The sequence below is a fragment of the Oryzias latipes genome, chromosome 11 (genome assembly GCF_002234675.1).
Source record: "Oryzias latipes chromosome 11, ASM223467v1".
In the NCBI taxonomy this organism is placed as follows: Eukaryota; Metazoa; Chordata; class Actinopteri; order Beloniformes; family Adrianichthyidae; genus Oryzias; species Oryzias latipes.
This window is the reverse complement of record NC_019869.2, coordinates 28,174,448-28,193,415: the sequence shown is the minus strand read 5'-3', so window position 1 is coordinate 28,193,415 and position 18,968 is coordinate 28,174,448. Positions and strand designations below refer to the sequence as shown.

The following is an 18,968-nucleotide window of genomic DNA, read 5'->3' as shown; positions in this document are numbered from 1 at the left end:
TTAGAGACAGTAATGGAGAGAAGGATGCTTAAGACACCTCGAGCCATCCTGGAAAACCCCTCCAATTCCCTCCACGTGCTCCCCGGTTACCGCATGCTTTACGGAACCCCCCCCATCTGAACCTCTCTGTGCCGAGGCTGTAGACTAAAGTGCTGAAAATTAGGTGCCCTCTCTCTTGTCCGTGGGCAAGACGGGGCCTGCAGCAATAATTTAGACTTATCCCTGTTTGCTCCTGATTTACTCAGTCTGAATTTAAGAACTGAAGAGTTTTCTACCTTCCCAGTTCAACCATCTCCATGTAGTGAGACTCGAAGTTGTCCTTCCAGTTTACTTGGACCCCATCAGTGGTCACGGCTGAAACGTACGGCCATAGTTAGACTGGAAAAAGCAAACGGCAGACGATGCACGTTTCATCATGCTCTCACCCAGCACATGGAGGCTGGCTGATGACCTGACGCTGCCCAGCTCGTTGGTAGCAACACAGGTGTAAACACCATCGTCCTCTGAGGCTGCGCTTATAATACGCAGTGTGGCTTCACCTGTGTCACTGAAACAGACGAGATTTGGCAACACATAAAGAACTGCTTTAGTTCAGAGTCAGCGAGCAGTTGTGTTTCTCACCTGTAAGTGATGCTAAAATGTTCGTTATTGATAAGGTTACTCTGGTTGGGTCCTCTCCAGCTGACAGTGGCACGGGGCCGACTGCAGACCTTACAACTGAGCATGGCGTTCTTCCCGGTGTTGCACGTCATGTCGCTTAGAGGTACAAGAAACTCTGGAGGAGCTGAGACAGAATGTTTGCCCAAAAGTATTAACACAATTCTAATTTTAGGTGATGTTTCCCAAAATGACAAAAGAATGTGGACTTACCATCATAAATGTAGTTTGGATTTAGAAGCTGCAAATCAAAAGACAGTCATCAGTCGTGTTTCTGTAACTGAGGATTCCTGAGTGACCTGAAACTCACCTTTACAGAAACCTTACTGGGCATTCCATCTCTGGACTTCCTGTAGCCATTTTCCAGTTTGCTGTCCTTCTTCACCTCCTTTTCCTTTTTCTCAGGTTTTTTTCGAATCCGCAGGGATGCATGCCAGGATGAAGACTTCCTGCTGGAACAATAAAAGCATTTTGAGTTATCTGTCACATTAAGAATAAAAAGCTTTTTCCAGTTAGAGTAAAATGTAGAAACATTCTTCTTTACATTATTTCAGATTTTTTTTTTTTAGAATAAACCAGACAGATGACTCCATGACAGTACAACTCATGACAGAACAACAGCATTAGCATTGATTAAAAACAAAAATTAGGTTGTGTCAGGTATTCCACGTTGGTGTTTGTAGTTTATTTCAGAGGTGGGTAGAGGAAAAGTTATCGGCTTCAGTCGCACTAAACCAGTCCTTTGACAATGCAGCAGATCCTCCTGGTCTTACTTGATGTTCATGTCAGGACCGTCGGGAGAGACAGCTGAAGTGTGTCCCAGCACAAATCCGGGAATCCAGCCCTCAGCAGCGGGACCCTGCTCGGTTGCAGCTCTGAATACCAAAAACATGTTTTGCTGGTTGCTGGCCAAAATCTGGACCACCTCGCTTTGAATAACACTGATCTCATCCTCTTTCATCGCCATATAGTCCTGCGTCACCAACATGGTAGACACGCTGCTGCTGCTGCTTTCACTCTGTGAACGAGAAAATAAAGACTTGACGACAGCAGAAGGTTTACCTTCAATGAGAGTTTGATCCTAGACCAGAAGTCTAAGACGTTTCTTTTTGAGAACTGGATACAATTATTTGTCCTCCAGTAGCCTTCGCCCCATGGCTTCATGCAATGAGCTGAATGACATTGGCTCAGTTCATTTGTGGCTGAACCAAGAATGCCAGATATTAGTTCCTGTATCACTTTAAGAAGACAGCGGGAGGTTAGGAGTAGGTAGATGGTTAGCAGAAGTGGAGTTAGAACTGAGAAAATTAGAAGAAGAGTATGTCTTCAGCTGAAGAGGGTGAAGAAGCTGTCAGAAATACAGTCTGGAGTAGATTAGTAGCACTGCAGAATTCAGACAGCCGCACAGGACAGATCCCCAACCTCCATGTTAGTCGGGTCAGCACCAGGTTGCCTTACCCCGTTACTCTGGGTGGACTGGATGGACTGCTCACTGGCTGAGGAGCATGTGCTCATGCGATCAGCCTCCTTGCTGTGTGTGGAGAGTCTGTGGATCTGACCCCCACAACCACTCTGGAGGTTTGAGCCCTGACGGACCTGGACCTCTCCACCATCCTCTGAAAAGGTGAATGCGCCTGGTCGGCTGGCTGGAGAGCCTGGGATGGAGCTCCAAAATCCAGGTCCAAACTTTTGGCAGGGGCTAGATGGTGGAGGAGGGAAAGCCTCCGTGCCAAAAGCAGAAGTAACCAGGGGTGAGGCAATGGGGTGAGGGGACACGGCTCCTTGCCATAGTTTGGAAGTTGGTGTTGAAGCCATGGCACACAGGGTGGAAGTTGTGGTGCCGGCAGAGGGGAGGGCAATTGCCTTGTCCTCTGAAGTCTGGACAGAGCACTTTCCTAGCGGACCGCTCCCAACAGGGAGCACAGGAGAAGGAACAGAGCGGGGGTTTGAACCTGTATCATAACCAGGCACACTTCAGTCCCACCCATCTTTGATGAAGATAATATCTTTCAGAAATGGGCCGATAGTTCTTACCTGAAATCCTGCTGGGTCCATCTGCATCGTTCCCCTGGTGGCTGCGCAGGTGCAAACGACTAGGCTGTGGTATCCTGGAGGGCCGACAAGGGCCCCCCTGGGACCCTGAGTGGTTGGAGCGACTCTGGAAATTTCCTCCACTGATACCAGGAGACGAGCCAGAACCAGCACTGCCTACCCCCACAGAACTGCTTGTCTCGACATGGTTCTCCTGGTATTCTTTTGGTGGGGGGACAGGGGAATACAAAGGTGGTGTAGAGCAGCTTCAAGTCTAAACCCACATCTTCAGAGCATCTGGTACACAGCTTACCAGGGAGGCAGTTTCTCTGGCTGCCAAGTATATGCCGGACCTGGAGAGTCCAAACTTCATGCACGCCCAGGTGTGAGGAGTGAAGCACGAAGGACTCCGTGATGCCGTTGAGTGACCGAGAAGTGAGAATGAACTTGCAGCGATCTCCTTCCACTGTCTCCTCCAGTCCCAAACAGCTAACCTGCAGAGCAAAACACCTCAACGATACAGCATCTTTTGTTGCTGCGTTTTTAAAGTTGGACGGAAACCTCTTTACCTTGATACTGTTCCTATAAAGGAAGCCTGGCAGACACAAAGCCGCCTTTTGATCCAGGGGTTTGCTGAATATGACCATCTGCTCAAACAGGAACACTCTTCTCTCTGTCATCTGACCAAGCAGAACCCCCTCTGGGTTGGACACCATGAAGGTGTCCTGGAGCAACAGGCGGCCCAGAGTCTCAATCTTCCCCTGGGGGAGCACAGAGAAGGTCAGGTGATCCTGTAGCGCTCAAACCGACATGTTGTTTCTGATATTGTAAGCCCCTACATCAAATCCTTGCAGCCTGCTGAGATTCATCATGTCGTTGCACCGTTTTGACACGATGCAAATGACCTCCACTGCCCTCTGTATGAATCATGAACAAACTCCATTAAAACGCTTCCAGGTTGGTTACAGATTTAACCGTAAACGTGTCGTCTTGCCTCTGAATCCACAGACTCCAGTCCAGCCTTTTTGGAGTATTTGAGGAAATCCTGAATTAAACAGAGCAAACCAGGGCTTAAAATCAAGCTTTCAGTAACATCTATGCAATGTCTTTCAATTACAGATGAACTTTAAAGCAGCAGCTGTGGCTCTGGCGCCCCCCACTCTTTCCTTGCAGTCTGACCTTCAACAGGAGCTGGTACTTCAGGATCCTTTGAACAGGCTTGAGGAGCAGGTCCGTGATTTGCAGGCACTCCCCCAAACGCTGCTTCAGTTCCTGGAGGATCCGTAAAACATGTTAAACAGATCTTGGTTTAAGGGTCAAACATAACAGCCACAAACCTCAAAGTAGGTGTCTATATACTCCAAGACGATATGCTCTGACTTGGACTTGGTCTGGCAGTACGTGATGTACATATTTAACTTTCGCTCCTGGAAACATAAAGCACAGACATTTTTAGAAGGCCTAAAAATGTTCAGTCAAGGGAGAAGTTGTGTGGCAAACCTGTTTGAAAAAGAGCGGTCCCAGTCTGTCAGGGTTCTCCAAACATTTCTCCAACTCTCTAAGGAAGAAACTAAAGACGCAGAAGTGTTGTAATTTCTGCTTCTTTGAGGTGAAAATGCAGTCTCAGCTGGAGAGTGTGAACCTACTCTTTATGCCAAACATAGATGTCATGGACGTTGCTAAAGACTATTTTGTCTTTCCCCTTCATGTCATCAGGGACGCCCTCTTCCTTCATCATGCTCATGTAGCCCTTTGATAAAAAATGCACACCAGAAACCAAACTTTCACCCCACTGACGAAAGCATGAGTGTGCTGTTGTGATGGACCAGTAACTCACCTCCACCAACATGCAGAGATCTCTGACATACTCTCGCTCCGTCTCCACCAATTCCAGCAAAATGAAACTAAGACAAATACAAAGACCCAACTAAAACCAGATCCTTAACTCCAGAAATGCAGGAGCGGTTTCAGTGGGACAGACCGTCTTTTGTTTGAAAAGCTGGATCGGTGCTCATCCATCTCACTGATGGGGGAGGAAGACGACAAGAGAGAGTTGAAAGAGGGAGAACTGCAGTCTGCCAGATCCACGGACAGAGAGCTAGGTCTGTCCTCTGGAGCCTGTAAAAAGGAGGAAGAATATTCCCTCTTGAACTTTTGGAGCTCTTTTGTGGATTTTACATTGTTTTAAAAAGTTTTCCGCAGGAAAATAACTGGATGGTTTTTCTAGTACTTTAATGGTTCAGGAAAATGTGCTAAAACATCAAATTTTTAACCAACTTTTCTTCTACATGCTGATGATAATGACAGGGAAACTATCTGAGGCTGCTTTATTTATCAGATTCAGAGTGCATGATTGCATTATACCATCTTGCTTTTGACCAACTCCTTGATGGCGCTCACAAGTTTAGCAGTGCTGGGCGTTTCTGAGCCGGACAGATGGACGAACAGTCGGGAGGACGTCTGGGTGAAACGGGATGGGAGAAGTTAGGTGTGGAAAAAGTGACACTTCCAGATTTACTTCAATCTCAAGTTTGCTGCCAACTTAAACATAAAGAGCTTCTGGAAAAAAACATAAATGAAGAGCAAAAATACAGTGAAGCTGTGGTTTGGACTCAGGTCAATTTTAGGATGAGTTTGATGGTCAAGTTTCTTATGCAATGCTTCATATCCGTGACTGGTGTGAGCACAGACAGAAATGTGCTTTTTGCTTTGAAAGTCAGATGCTGAGTTTTTTAAAAGTTTAAGACAACCAGAAAACCGAACAAACGTAAACCTGAATGAAATAAAGAAAGAAGAACCAAAATGACATTCAGATACAAAAAGAAAAGTTAGAAATAAAGTCCAAGTACGAAAATGGTGATTCTCATTTTCGGTTAACAATGGTGGTTTCTTGTTTGTGTGTAAATATGAATGTATTTCAGGAGACTCTCACCCTTGCTGTGCTGAGCTTCAAGACTGTGGACTTTCTGGGTGAGGCTGTGTGCCCTTCTGGCCTGGCCAGCATTTACAGATTCCAATTACTCGCATGGTAATGAGGTCAATGCACAGAGAGAAACAGGACGACGACGAGCAGGTGGGGGCCAGTAACGAGGTGGTGGGGGTTGTGGGATGATGGGAAAGCAAGGGTTGTTGAGAAACTAGTTTAAATTATTTCTTCCAAGTCTGCAAATTCATTCTCAATGTAGGTTTCAGGACACGTTGCGTTTTTGTGTATTTTCACACGACATAGTCAAGGCAAGCATCATTCTCTATCCACTGAACACCTCTGCTGTCAATCGGCTCGTCTCAGAGGATTGACCAGCACAGCAGAAGTCAAATAGGCTAAAAGATGGAAAGAACAAACATAAACTGTAGAAATCTAGGAATGTTCATTTAAAAAGAAAAGGGGAAGGAAGGCTTGAAGGAGGTATAAAGGGTCTAAAACATTAGATGACTCTAAAAGAAAAAGTCTATAAAACATTGAGATATGAAAAACTCTAAACTAAGGACTTTAAACGAGGGAAGAGACAGAAGGGACAGAGTGGGGCTGCTCAGATGGAGAGGTATGGAAATTGAGACAAAGCAAAGACAGGACATAAATCAAGGTAATGCTACAGCATGGCAAACAGCAAATGATGCAACAAGGAAACAAAAGAGAAACAGAAATTAGTGTCAGAGGATCCAAACCAGACAAAGTTCCTGCTTCAAACATGAGATGCAAAACTCAAACAGTGAATTCACTGAAATCATATCAGAAAATTTCCTTTAAGCCAGGGGTCTCAAACTCAATTTGCCTGGGGGCCACTGAAGGCAGGGTCTAGCTGAGGGAGGGCCACAACTTAAATACACACACACGCAACTAGTGAGTGTCTGAGAGCCAATAAATTTGTATGGAAAATGTATTATACTACTACTATACTCTATTATTAACTGTTTTCTGCACAAAATGTACTTATAAAACTCTCATTCAAATAAAATACGTAAATAAAAAAAAAGTAAATAAATCAGTAATACATTTCTGTTTAATTAGTTTTCTATATCTGCTGTTTTCTCATTTAAACATCCTTATTAACACAGTTCAGTTAACACTGTTGAATTCTAACTATTAAAAACTAAAGAAGACTTAAATTCTACAGTTCTGTAAACCCATCAATGGTTCTTCTGAACACGGCTTCTCTTGTCTTCGTCTTACTGCTGGACACTTGGCAGCACTTCCTCCCAAACTGAGACCCTCAGTGTGGTTGAAGATGATTTTCACTAAGTCTGGACTTGGACTTATCAAAATTGAAGGTGGAGACATCAGAGAGGATGTGCTCCCAATTCTGAGTCCGTGTTGAATTTTTTTTTGTTTTAAGTTTACTGTTTAAACCACAAATCAGTTAAGGAGAAACAAAATTTAGTAACTATTTTTGGATTTTCTATCTTATGACTTTTTGCACATTTAAACTCTGGTCACAAGTTATTGTAGAGCAGCCGGTCAGCCACTCCCATATTTTTTATAAAAGACGGATGGACATTCATGTTGGTGACACTAAATATGTGCAGCCAAGATGCACAATAAGCGTGTCTGAGATCACCCAGATGGACGCAACGCTGCGCAGATCACCTGGTGTGTGACGGATGTTTTTGCTTTTCCTCCAACATCACCTGTCAATCATCACAAAAATATCAGGAGAAACATACAGGCGCGGCGCTGGTTCATCTCAAACATGTCTACCATTGCATTTTCACACGTCACACGTATTTTCAGTGTGTCTCAGACTAAATTGTGTTGTTTTCTCGCACGTGTTTAATTTTAGGGCCCCGTTAGGTGTAAGTGTGGGACATTTTCCTGCGCAGCGACCCGACTCTCCTGCGGGAGCGGATAGACCCGTTTGGTCGGGGTTGAACGCTGCCGGGCGCCTAACCGTAACCATAACCCTCCTTCGGGTCCATGCGAGCCAGAAACAAGTTCAGCAACCGCTGCATCGATTTAGAAAATTACGAACGAATAAATACGTTCTAAAAAGGAAAGTAAGGGACTCCTTAATGTGGTCCGGGGAGTGGGCTGTCAGGTTTCTTGCCTTAAATGTTGTCAAGCCCAGTAAATGTCACACCCCTAAGAGTCATTTACCCCACTGCGATTGGTTGGTTGTCAGCTCCGCGAACACTAAAAAGGTGTCATTTACACAGACTGGCGGGCCGCATCAACAGTAACCCTTGTGCTATCCTGGGCACTTAAACATTGGGAGTTGGGTCATCTAGACCCACTAGACAGTGCACTGAACTTTTTTTCTTCAATGATTTGTGATCTTCACTGGTGTCCATGGATTACATGAAATCTTTCCACCTTTATCCACCTTTGTCATGGTAGGGAGAACACGTCAATGGAAGGGTGGGGTCATCTAAGATAGCACAAGGGTTAAACTTTCATATTGAGGCGGGAGCCGCAAAATATCATCTTGGGGGCCGCAAATAGCCCGCGGGCCGCGAGTTTGAGACCCCTGCTTTAAGCTAAGACTCAAAAGTAAAAGTAGAATTTAGAATGACAGAAAAATGGCCATAAGAAAAAAACAAACGTAGCTGTTTAAAGCCGAATTAAAAAAAACAGCAATCAGACTTTAAATATGTATAAATAATTTTATGATTTTTTATGTCTGAAAATCGTTGCTAAATTTAGCCATGTATGTTAATCTGAAAAGAGCAAAAGAAAAGAAGCTTTATTTTCTGGAAATAATTTGATAATAATCTCCTGAATTTATAATATCAAGACTCCATTTATTCAGTATACAGAATGAACCTATTTGAACCTAATAATAGAGCTCTGAATCCTGTTGGTCAGCTCTAAAGATAGCAAGCTAACCATCTCCAGGATCTACATAGTCACTAACTAAACACTAAAAACCAAGCAATGGCTGACACGTGAATGAGGCAGGTTGGAATCAAACAAACCTCACGCCTCACAGACGGCCATGCTGGGCTCTGAGCTTCTTATAGTTTTCAAAAGAAGAACTTTCTTTCATTTAAAACAGAAACTTGGTACCACAGAGCACCAGGGGTCAACGTCTGACCCTTTTTGTGGAGTAAGGAATCATTTTCTGGGCTGTCAGTCTCCCCGTGACTGTGAGCACACTGATGCAGGCCACAGACCATCTAAAAACCAGGAAAAGCTTTACTTGTGACTTTGAAATGTGTTTTCATTTCTTGTTTTTTCAGTTAATTGCGTTCTAAAAATGCAACCTAAAAGTAAAAAAAATCTTTTAAGATACATTTCATCGTCTTTAATGAATCTATAACCCAAGAATAAAAATAAATAAATAATCAGAATTTATTTTGAATTTTCAAATTCATTTGATTTTGCTGCAGTTTATTTATGAAAATAATGGAAATTCAAAGACCAGCGCTCTTTGAATTACTGTTATTTTCTTAACAGTTTGCTCTATTTGAAAACATTGCGCTTTATTTTCAATATTGTGTTGTTACAGTAATATCACCTGGAAGCCTGCAAGCAGCACTTTTGAAGCTGGACAGAGCGGTGGAGAGATGCAGAAAGCAGATTGGGGGAAAAAAATACGTTTTTAAAACAGCAAAAAAAGAAGAAAATTGTCAGCCAGCCAACAACCCTCCTGGGTAATAAAACCTTCATGGAAGTTCGGGGACGATTTTGAGCCAGAAGGAGCAACAGAAGGAGTCATTTCTGGCGAGAAAAAGTAACTTTGAGGAGCTGTATTTCCGAGTTGATTTTCCGGATGAATCAAGTCCTTGCTAGCTAGTCTTTACTCTGAAATAGTTACTGTATAAGGGAAATGTGATTCAAATGTAAGTTAGCTTATCGTTGACTCAAAAGTAAACGGTTACCTATAATATAAGCCTATATTTAAGCTTGTTCAGGAAAAGCTAAGATGTAATGTTATAAATGATTTCCATTTTTTTTCCTGTGTCCTGTGAGATCCTGTAGGCTTGAGGTGATGAGGTGCTGGAGGGCCAAAGGAGAAAACGAGTGGATACTGAAGGCTCTGGTGATTGGGTCAGAGACCAAAACTGCTCACCACATCAACAAAGGTAGAGGACAGATGCAGAGCTGGATGATGGAGTCCCTCACCCACTTGGTTTCAACCCCAGATGCATCCCAGGTGTCTAACCACCTCTAAATACAGGAAACACATGACCAGGTGAAATCTTGTACCACTGATGCTGTAAACTCTGCACCAAGACCCAGTGGCGGTTCTACACTAACTTACTCCCTGGGCAAGTAACCCCAACAGCCCCCCCCCCCCCCCCCCACACACACACACATAGAAAATTTGACAACATCCTGTTGTGTTCCCTATCTTCTATTTAGCCATTTTACACAAAAAATGCATGTATTACAGGGGGGTCAAACTCAGTCACACAGGGGCCTAAGTTAAAAACACGCTGGGCCGAAGAAGATAAACATTTACTGAACACACTAAAGCTAAACTTTTAAACCTTTTAAACTAAACTTTTTGAACATAAATATGAATAAAAACAGGAACATTAATTTTTAACTCAAGTTAAACCTTAAATAACTTGTAATATTTTGCTCTCCATAGAAATATATTCTGTCAAAATTATACAAATATGAACATGCTGCAGAACAAAACAAAGAAAGCCTGGAAATATTAATAAGAAATTACAAATCAAATAATTCCGGGTTGTTTTTTGCTCTTTTATCATTTTTTAGAGCATTTTTTTTTAGAGCTGGACTTCATTTTTTGGCAATAATTTCTTAATGTGTGACGTCCTGTGTGTGTCTTTGTGAAACATATCAGAGGGGTAAGATCTAAAATTAAACTTATTGTGATTAATATGTTTAGGTCTTATAAAACAATAAAGACTAAATCATAGAACTCATCAGTGGGATTACTCCAAAAATATTTGGCATTTCCCTAAATTTGTGCAACACCAACAGTAGAAATCCTCCAAAAAAATCCATCAAAAATGGTCTGCCCCCACCACCCCTCCCCTTCCCTCTGACACACGCGGCTCCGTCTCTGTGACGGGAGGCGCAGCTGCGGCCCAGAGTTGATTGTCAGATAGAAAAAGACTCCCAATCACCTGTTAGTGTGATTCAGCCAGCCACCGGCGAGTTGCGCCCCCCTCTCGAGTTCTTTGACTTATGTTCCAAAGACTACCGCAAAGAGGTGTGGCCGCAAGCGTCTTGCAGCAGAGGGCGGTGGTCACGTGCGCGTCGTGTCTGCTGTGTCGGAGCAAGGAATTGTGGAAAATAATCTCCATTGCCTGCTTTTGTCGAAATTGGGTTGAGCACGGGTGTTTGTTCACTCTGAGTTATTTCATCTTTTTTTTTGTGTGAAGAGGAAATAGGATGAAGACATTCTTAAGAGTCTGTTGTGTCAAAATAAAAGCGTAAAGTGTCGGCAGATGAAGCAATTTCCAATTAAGAGCTCCAAGTTTCCTCTTTGAATATAGTTGCACGTTATATGTAACGCATCGGGCACGGCAAATGCCGCCCCCTATGAAGTGCCGCCCTGGGCGACCACCCTCATCGCCCATATCAAAAACCGCCACTGCCAAGAGCACTCCCTGGTGTGAGACTTGTCGTGTGGATCTATCCCTGCAGCCAGACAGAAAACCGGCATGCAACACTTAATGCTGGTGCGTTGAAGAGAGCATGTTATTAGAGGTGTCATCAGCCTGACATTTCCTGAAGTTGTCTTTTCTGATACTTCCTTAAATTCCCGATGATTCACACCATTTTCTGAGGCTTCCTGACATTTCCTGAAGTTTTCTTACATTCTCTGATGTTTCCTGACATTTCTTGATGCTTTCTAACGTTTTCTAAAGCTCTCTGACATTTCCTGACACTCCCTAAACTTCTCTAATCCTTCCTGACATTTTGTGATGTTCCCCTAATCCTTTCTGATGTTTCCTGACATTTCTTGACCCCCCCAAATGCTTTCCGATGCTTTCTGACATTGCCTGATGCTCCTTAACCTTGTTTGATGCTTCCTGAAGCTCTTGAATGTTTTCTGATATTTCCTGATGCTCAGACCCCTCACCTTGTCCTCCTGTGACTCTGGTTGCAGTAGGCAGTGTTGCTGGATGGCCATTGGGGGCGGTAGAGGAACAGAATCCGTGCCCTCCTCGCTCTCCTCTTCCCCACAGCTCTGCATGCCTGATGAACTGGACTTGGACAGTGTTCCACTTGACAGGCCCTCATTACGAACTCTCTACATGACAACAAAAGAGGTCATTGGCTTCAGAACTCAAAGAGTTGGTTTGTCTTCATCTCTTACCTCCTCCAGGCTTTCATCTTGAGGAGTGGCAGCGCAGTCATCCGAGTCTCTCTGGAAGCCTGCGGTTATTTCCCTGCTCTTCCTCACATCCTGGCCTTTCTTGTGCTTATTAGCAAGTTTCTTCACATGGCCATCTGCTTTGCTGCTGCTCAGCCGGCGCACTGGGCTGGTGAGCCACTTTCGAAGGGTATTACCTGGACATAAATCTTGTAATTTACTCACTACGTCATGGTTAGAGAATTTTAAAGTTGTTAAATGAACACAGTAACAGACCTGGACGTTTAGGCCCTGGAGAGGCATGAGAGCTGATGCCATGACCCTGCTGGAAAGTGGCAGAAGAACCTGCCATGATGGAGTCACTGCTGTACACAGACAGAGTGTCTGGGGAAAAACAAACATTGTTTGTTTTTTGTTTTTTTTACAAAAAATAGCTCAGCAGCACAGGTAACTGCTTTCACAGCATTTACCTTTGTGGTTAAAGATCCCCTCCATTTCCAAAGAGGACCGGGAGTGGGCGATGCAGAGCATGGAGCAGGGAACCAGGCCTTCCTGGGGTGGGGAGCGGTCTATGGTCTGGACCAGGCACCAGTCAGGCTTGTCATGGCACCGCTCCAGAACCTCTACCGTCTGACCACACCGGACTGTCAGCTCATTGTTGTTGCTTGCCACAAAATCGTGGATCACCACAATCAGCTCACACCCCCCAGAGAGCTGAGTGGGGTTGAAGGGGGGACAGAATGCTTACCAAAACCTGGTTTCACGTGACAGCCCTGATCTCCGTTTCTGACAGGTATGAGTTTACCTTATCACTGTCTAATGTGTTCTGAGAGGTCCGAGATGCCAGTGAGATGGTGTCTGGTTGGCTGCTGCTTTCCCCCTGACTGTCCAAGTCCTCTCTATCCCTAAGGATGGAGAAAAAAAGGATCAGGAAAGAGAGCCGACATCATCAAATCAAATCCAAATCCACCCACAATGTGCCATCTACCTCCGCCCCTTGTGGTGCTTGGATGTAGTTGTTTTGGGAATGTGTATAGGCTCCTTGAGAGCTCCTCTCAGGTGAATGGTACGCTCCTGGATCACTTCCCTGATGTGCTTAATCCAGTCCTGCTTGTTCTCAATATTAGAAGCCTAAAATTAGGACAAAAAAGATTAAAAACGTCAAGAGAGAAAAACATAAAGCTAACAAATGAACTTTCATTCATTCATATGACCTTTGCCCTGTAGCTTAATTTGAATAACCTGATCAAATATCAAACAATGAAATTGAACTTTAAGTGATTCATGCAGGAAGAATAACTCTAGATGAAGGGCAAACAGCTGTTTAGCATCTGAAGACAAATAGGAACGTCTGACATTCACAGTCCTGCTGTATTTTCTCTCTGATTCTTTAGCTGAAGATTTTCCAGTTCAAAGGAGATTACAATTAAATTGATTTACTACTCATGCTGGAAAATAATGTTTAAAATCTATTTTTTACACTGCTACTTTCATACAGAAGGATATATGAGACGGAATAAAAACATGTGTTTCTGGATGTCCATCCAACATGACAAGGTTCCCTAAACTGATACGACAACTGTGTGTGTTCTTTTACTCATCCAGGTAAAAATGTTTTAAGTTTTTACTAACAAATGACCTGATGACCTAGCTAACAACTATGTGTGTGGGGATGATTTAGAGCTTTTAAGGGTGTGCTCTTTTAACTGGAGGTATATGGACCCAAAAAGCCCCTTGCTTTACTGGTACCAGTTAGTCAATTCTGTATGGAGTTAATTCAGTCTCAATAATCAGAAATGCACACAACCTATTTCACAAATACACACGCTCCGATTCACAAATGTCATTTTATGCAAACGTGAAAAATAAATTCGGAAATACACACCCTGTGTTTCACAAACACACAGATTGTGTTTCACACATGCACACTAAATGTTTTACAAATGCACAATAAGTGTTTCTCACAAATGTGCACACTGTGTTTCACAAAAAACATTTTAGAAATTCACAATAAATGTATCAGAAATACACAGTAGGTGCTTCACAAACATGATTTTTAGGTACACATGTGATGTGAACTCACAGATCATTCGAACTGCAGAATGTGCATTCAAAACCCCGTTCTCATTTGTGAATCTCCCCGTGTGTGTGAGAGATTTTTCTATGGTGAATATTGAGACTCATCTGACGGAGCAGGTCAACTAATGTCACCATTGGCTAGTGAATCTGTCAATCAAACCCATCGGCAAAGCAGGCGGGTTCGCTCTTAGCCAATCGAATGGCCCCTTACACTCCTTACTTTCAAACTGACGAGGGAGGGAGCTGTTCAGCACAGCAGTTGAAAGGACGCGGGCGGCAAACATGGCGGAGAGTTCTTCCGAACGGGATCGGTCTCATCCCGTAAGTAATGCATTTATTTGATCATTCCCCTCGTTGTACGTCCTGTAATGTTATTGAATACTAAGTTGAAGCAATCTCCTTAGCCAAGTGGCATGTGTGAATGCTTTATGAACACTTCAGCCGAGTCGTTTGCAGAGTACCCCCACCGCAAATGAGCTTAGCTTTGCTTTGCTTAGCCTGTGCGGTCAAATTTTTTTTAATGGTTTTAAAGCGGGGGAGGACTTATGATGGTTTTGTCAAGTTTTATACTTGGCAAACCAGTTCTTCACACAACATGAGTAACTACAACCAACCAGGGGCCTTGAAACTAGCCGGCTTTTGACTCAAGTTGTGTCTGCCTGTGTGAGTGAAGTTCAAGCCGGTGTCGGTTCAAGCTAGCGTCTGTAGCCAATGATCTGTAGGTTCTTAACATGATTCAGATAGAACTAAGGGGAAAAGCATGCCGGATTTACAGCAGCAAAGAAAGTTTAATAAAAAGTATTGATTTGGAGACGGGGATTTGTTTAAACACTGATGCTATGCTAACTAGCTAGTTAGCTGTCCCGTGTGCTGCCTTTATGTAAACGCGATCCGGGTTAAAGTTAGACACAGTCTTTTCACAACCCAGACTTTAAGACGGGGTGGATTGTGCAACAAAGTTAATTCATATGACATTCATGAAAACGGCATTTTTTAAATATAAAAGACGTGAATGCACTGTTGAATGAAAGAAGCCTCATTAAGTTTCTAACGTTAGAACCCGTATTGTGCTGACCAGCCCTGTGAGATTGTGTCAGAGTGACAGCCAGAAAAATCCCCGTATCTTTACTTCCAATGACGTAATGACAAGAATCCCAAACATTATGTTTTTAGGCTGTTTTGTAGTCGATAAGTAGTCACAGAAAGGGTGGATGGGAGAAATCAGCTGTCAATTTGCAAGGAAGGTGGGACCTGGGTCCATCTGTCCCCTGCCTCTTCCCTGGTGGGGGGTGCGGGCCCCCCTTTGCAACGGCGGCCGTGTCCCCGGGGTGCCGGCTTCCTGGGCCCGGCGGTGCTCTCTCCGCGCGGTGGGGGAGTTCACATTACATCTGAGCCGGGGGTGTCTGGTTCCTGGGGGGTGGGTTCTGGTCCTTGCTCCTGAGTGCTGGGCCCCGCCAAATTTCCAACTGTGGCCGAGCCTGGTCGGGCCATATTTATAACACCCCTTGTGGGCCCTCTTTTTTTCCCCGGGGTTCCCCCCTCCTGGGCGGGGGCGGCGGGCCCCCTGCCTCGCTCCTCCCTGGACCAACCGTGGGCCGGGCGGATGGTTGCCTGGAGTGCGGAGCGGGTCTCCCTTGGGGGGTCCTGGCTCGTACCTGGGGTTGGGGCGGGGGGATGCCCGGAACTCCTGGGTGGTGGTGGGGTGCTCGTTTGGGGCTGTGGGCGTCCTTCTCCGGTGGGGCTCTGCGTTGGGTTCTCCCGGCGCGGCGGGGGGGCTGCTCTCCTGGTTGGGCTGGGGCGGCGCTCTCTTTCCCTCCGTGCTTCCCTGGCCTCTGGCTCTGGGGGCCTTGCGGCGGCCCTGCTGGCCCTGGCCTGGGTGGCGGGCTTGGTCGCCCGGGCGGCGGTTGTTCCCTGCCGGTTCCCGTGTGGCGTTGGGGGGATTCCGGCTGCCGCTGCTGCTGCGGTGGGGGTCTTGGGGTGGGGATGACTGGGCACTCTCCCTCCTTCTTTTCACGTTCCACCATCCATTTTAGAAGAACATAAAACCTCACCTGAGCACTGGTGTTAGCTCACCTTTGCACTAATAGCTTGCATGACTGAATGACTGAAATATTTCACACTAGTTGGTTATCAGGCATAAGTATGCGTGTGAACACTATCTGTTTTGTGTACATGTCGACAGGTGGACATTTTTGCAGCTAGCAGGTGTGTTTATAACATTTGAGTGTGTGTGTGGACAGGCCCCGCCCTTTTTGTACTGCATTTGAACCTTACCATAATGATTAACAACCAGTAAACTTGTTGCTGTATGCTGCTTCATGGTCTTATCCCCCTTCCCCTCCTATTATCACCCCCTACCCCCCCCTCTCTCTAGCTTCCCTCTCTCTTCTTCCCCTCTTTCCTTTTCCGTCCGGTCCAACACCAAAGATTTTCAGACATGATTGAAATTAATAAAGTTTGGCCTCAATTACAAAAGGGGTTTATTCAGACATACCTTTGGTTTGTCAGAAGATTAATAACCCCTCTTGTTAAAGCAAAATATGTCCAACACAAGAGGCCCTCAGCTCTCGTCTGTCTGCCCAGCTGTTGGACAGGACAAGTTAAAAAAAAATAAAAAATAAATAAAAATAAAAAATAAATAAATATTTGAAAATTATGTAATTTAATCTCAGACAGCTAAATTATCTAATCCATGTTTGTCCTGTTTTTATTTATTCTCTAGGAATTACTGAAGCGTGACAGCGTGACAATCTTTTGTTCCTCGTGCCATCAGGCAATACAACTCTCTGGCAGGGCATCTTACAAGTAATTTCTTTTAATTTTACCCACTGATTTTCCAATTATTTACCTTTTTTTTATCAATCTTTTTATTTTGTGATATTTCTATATGTAATGCATGTGTGTTTATGTGTTTTTTTAAAATGGCCATTTTAAAAAATTTTCCTCAGGGATTATTAAATACCCTTCTATTCTATTCTATTTCATATTTTATCATCCTATTGTATTACAGTTTTACCTGTCAATTGGGAATTTAGCATTTTTGCCCCTGTAGATATCTGTCAGTTGAAATTATTTGTACTTGTATTCCATAGATCTTGTACCTGAACATGGCAGACAACAACTGTGCAGACTTGGCCTTCTTCAGTGACGCTGTGAACGTGTATGGCTTACCTCTGAGGTATTCATGTTATTCATAAAGAAATATTTTATTCACATATCAGGCAGTATAAGTACTTGGTTATTTGTACAAAAATAAAATAACTTTTTTTAGACTCCTCTCTGAAAACAAAGGCAACTCTAAAACTCTTTCCCCTCATGAATAACATTTTACCCACCCTTAACAGTCTCTCTCGCCTCAATTTTTCCCCCAGTGATACATGTAACCCACTCCTGCAATTTTTAAACCTAGAAATTCTACTTATTGTCAACGTACATAAGAACACTACATTTTAAATTGATGTCTACCGTATTGGCGATGCATTTGTAATTATGTGTTTGAGACATGATTTTCATGTTATTGTCAGGGTGAGAGGAGATCATGGAGGAGAACATGCGGGCATAGCCGAGTTAATAATCACAGTACGTAGAACTGACACAAACAGCTTCATTACAGGAATAGTGTACACACAATCAACGGTGAGTTGAACCTAGTTTTAGAAGCTTTAATATATACACAGGGCTCCAGACTGCGACCATTTGGTCGCATTTTGCGACCAAAATTTGAGAGTGTGCGACTGAATTTTACATCCAGTCGCACATGTGCTACCAGTAAATTTGCCTGACCCACCCTCCGTATTTTTTATACATTAAACGTGGAAGGGGCACGTCAATGATCGATGAAATGAGAGATGAAATCATCAATGAGACGCGAGCGCACACGCACGCAGGCAGACACACACACACTCGCGCGAATACTCATGAGACTGGAGCACACGCGAGCACACACTCGCGTTTCATTGAGTGATGCCTGATGCGGCCAATGCGTGTGAGAAGAATAGGGAAAGTCACTGTAAGTGGCTAAAATATGTGGAGGGGGAGGGGCCTAGAGATAATCGAGTGCGCGAAAACATCTGTGGGAAGGAAACAGAGACAAATATCATCACAACCTGAAATGTACGTCTGAGCTATGAGCAGGCGAACTATTGATTCGTTATTCCGACCTGCAGCTAGTGTACCAGTGCCAGAGTGTACAGCAGGGGTCTCAAACTCGTGAACCAAACCACGGTTATCATGCACAGCTGTTACGGCAGCACACCGTTCCCGTGGGAGATGGTCAGCTGAGGAGCGTAAATGTCCCACACGTTCATGCGTGACAGCTAACGGGGCTCTAACATTAAACACGTGTGAGCGACAACACGATTTAAAACAGGCGGGGGAAATGCAACGATAGACGTGTTTAAGATGAACCAGCGCCCTGCGGGGGGGGGCGCATGAAGTCGAACCTGCAGCGAGACTGAAGGAGAACAGGAATTAGGAGTTGTCCACAACATTCAATTTAGTTTTAATATGCCTCTCCCCCTAAGTATGATCTGTGATATTACATCTTTTATAATTATTTTAATGTTTTGTAATGGATGTAGCCTTTTTTTAATCAGTTGGTATTTAAAATTATTTTAATTGATCAGTGAAGTACAAAAAACCCATCAGGACGCATGTCCCATAATGCATTGTTTGTAGTCTGTAGGGCAGCTTTTAGTCAGTTCAGTACTAAATTTCCAGCTGCGTTCGCTCTGATTGGGGTCTTGCTCCCACCCCTTTCTCGTGATATTTTTGTTTTGATTGACAGGTGATGTTAGAGCAAAAACAAAAATATACCTCTCACACCAGGTGATCTGTGCAGTGTTGCGTCCATCTGGGTGATCTCAAACACGCTTATTGTGCATCTTGGCTGAACCTATTTGGTGTCACCAAGATGAAATTCCATCCTCTAATATTTACATACATTTAAGTATTGTTTGAAACTGTGAA

At 44.1% G+C, this 18,968-nt stretch overlaps 1 protein-coding gene across 5 annotated transcripts in view; it reads right to left on the bottom strand.

The window, feature by feature from the left end:
• LOC101159451 (triple functional domain protein) overlaps window positions 1-18,968 on the bottom strand; it is a 127,749-nt gene that overhangs the window by 10,661 nt on the left and 98,120 nt on the right. For 2 of the 5 annotated variants that reach the window (XM_023960294.1, XM_023960296.1), the window contains 25 exons: window positions 12,910-13,052; window positions 12,727-12,826; window positions 12,392-12,635; window positions 12,198-12,305; window positions 11,925-12,118; window positions 11,688-11,858; window positions 5,053-5,148; window positions 4,670-4,806; window positions 4,526-4,592; window positions 4,335-4,438; window positions 4,189-4,258; window positions 4,026-4,115; window positions 3,868-3,960; window positions 3,683-3,733; window positions 3,528-3,605; window positions 3,258-3,449; window positions 3,002-3,182; window positions 2,692-2,910; window positions 2,116-2,609; window positions 1,431-1,675; window positions 968-1,106; window positions 871-898; window positions 622-784; window positions 426-547; window positions 276-354 (listed from right to left, as the gene is read on the bottom strand). In XM_023960294.1, coding sequence (XP_023816062.1) covers window positions 276-354; window positions 426-547; window positions 622-784; window positions 871-898; window positions 968-1,106; window positions 1,431-1,675; window positions 2,116-2,609; window positions 2,692-2,910; window positions 3,002-3,182; window positions 3,258-3,449; window positions 3,528-3,605; window positions 3,683-3,733; window positions 3,868-3,960; window positions 4,026-4,115; window positions 4,189-4,258; window positions 4,335-4,438; window positions 4,526-4,592; window positions 4,670-4,806; window positions 5,053-5,148; window positions 11,688-11,858; window positions 11,925-12,118; window positions 12,198-12,305; window positions 12,392-12,635; window positions 12,727-12,826; window positions 12,910-13,052 — 3,608 coding nt within the window. Of the gene's footprint in view, window positions 1-275; window positions 355-425; window positions 548-621; window positions 785-870; window positions 899-967; window positions 1,110-1,430; window positions 2,610-2,691; window positions 2,911-3,001; window positions 3,183-3,257; window positions 3,450-3,527; window positions 3,606-3,682; window positions 3,734-3,867; window positions 3,961-4,025; window positions 4,116-4,188; window positions 4,259-4,334; window positions 4,439-4,525; window positions 4,593-4,669; window positions 4,807-5,052; window positions 5,149-11,687; window positions 11,859-11,924; window positions 12,119-12,197; window positions 12,306-12,391; window positions 12,636-12,726; window positions 12,827-12,909; window positions 13,053-18,968 lie in introns of those variants that run through there. The other 3 variants (XM_023960293.1, XM_023960297.1, XM_023960295.1) reach the window with 2 other exon arrangements.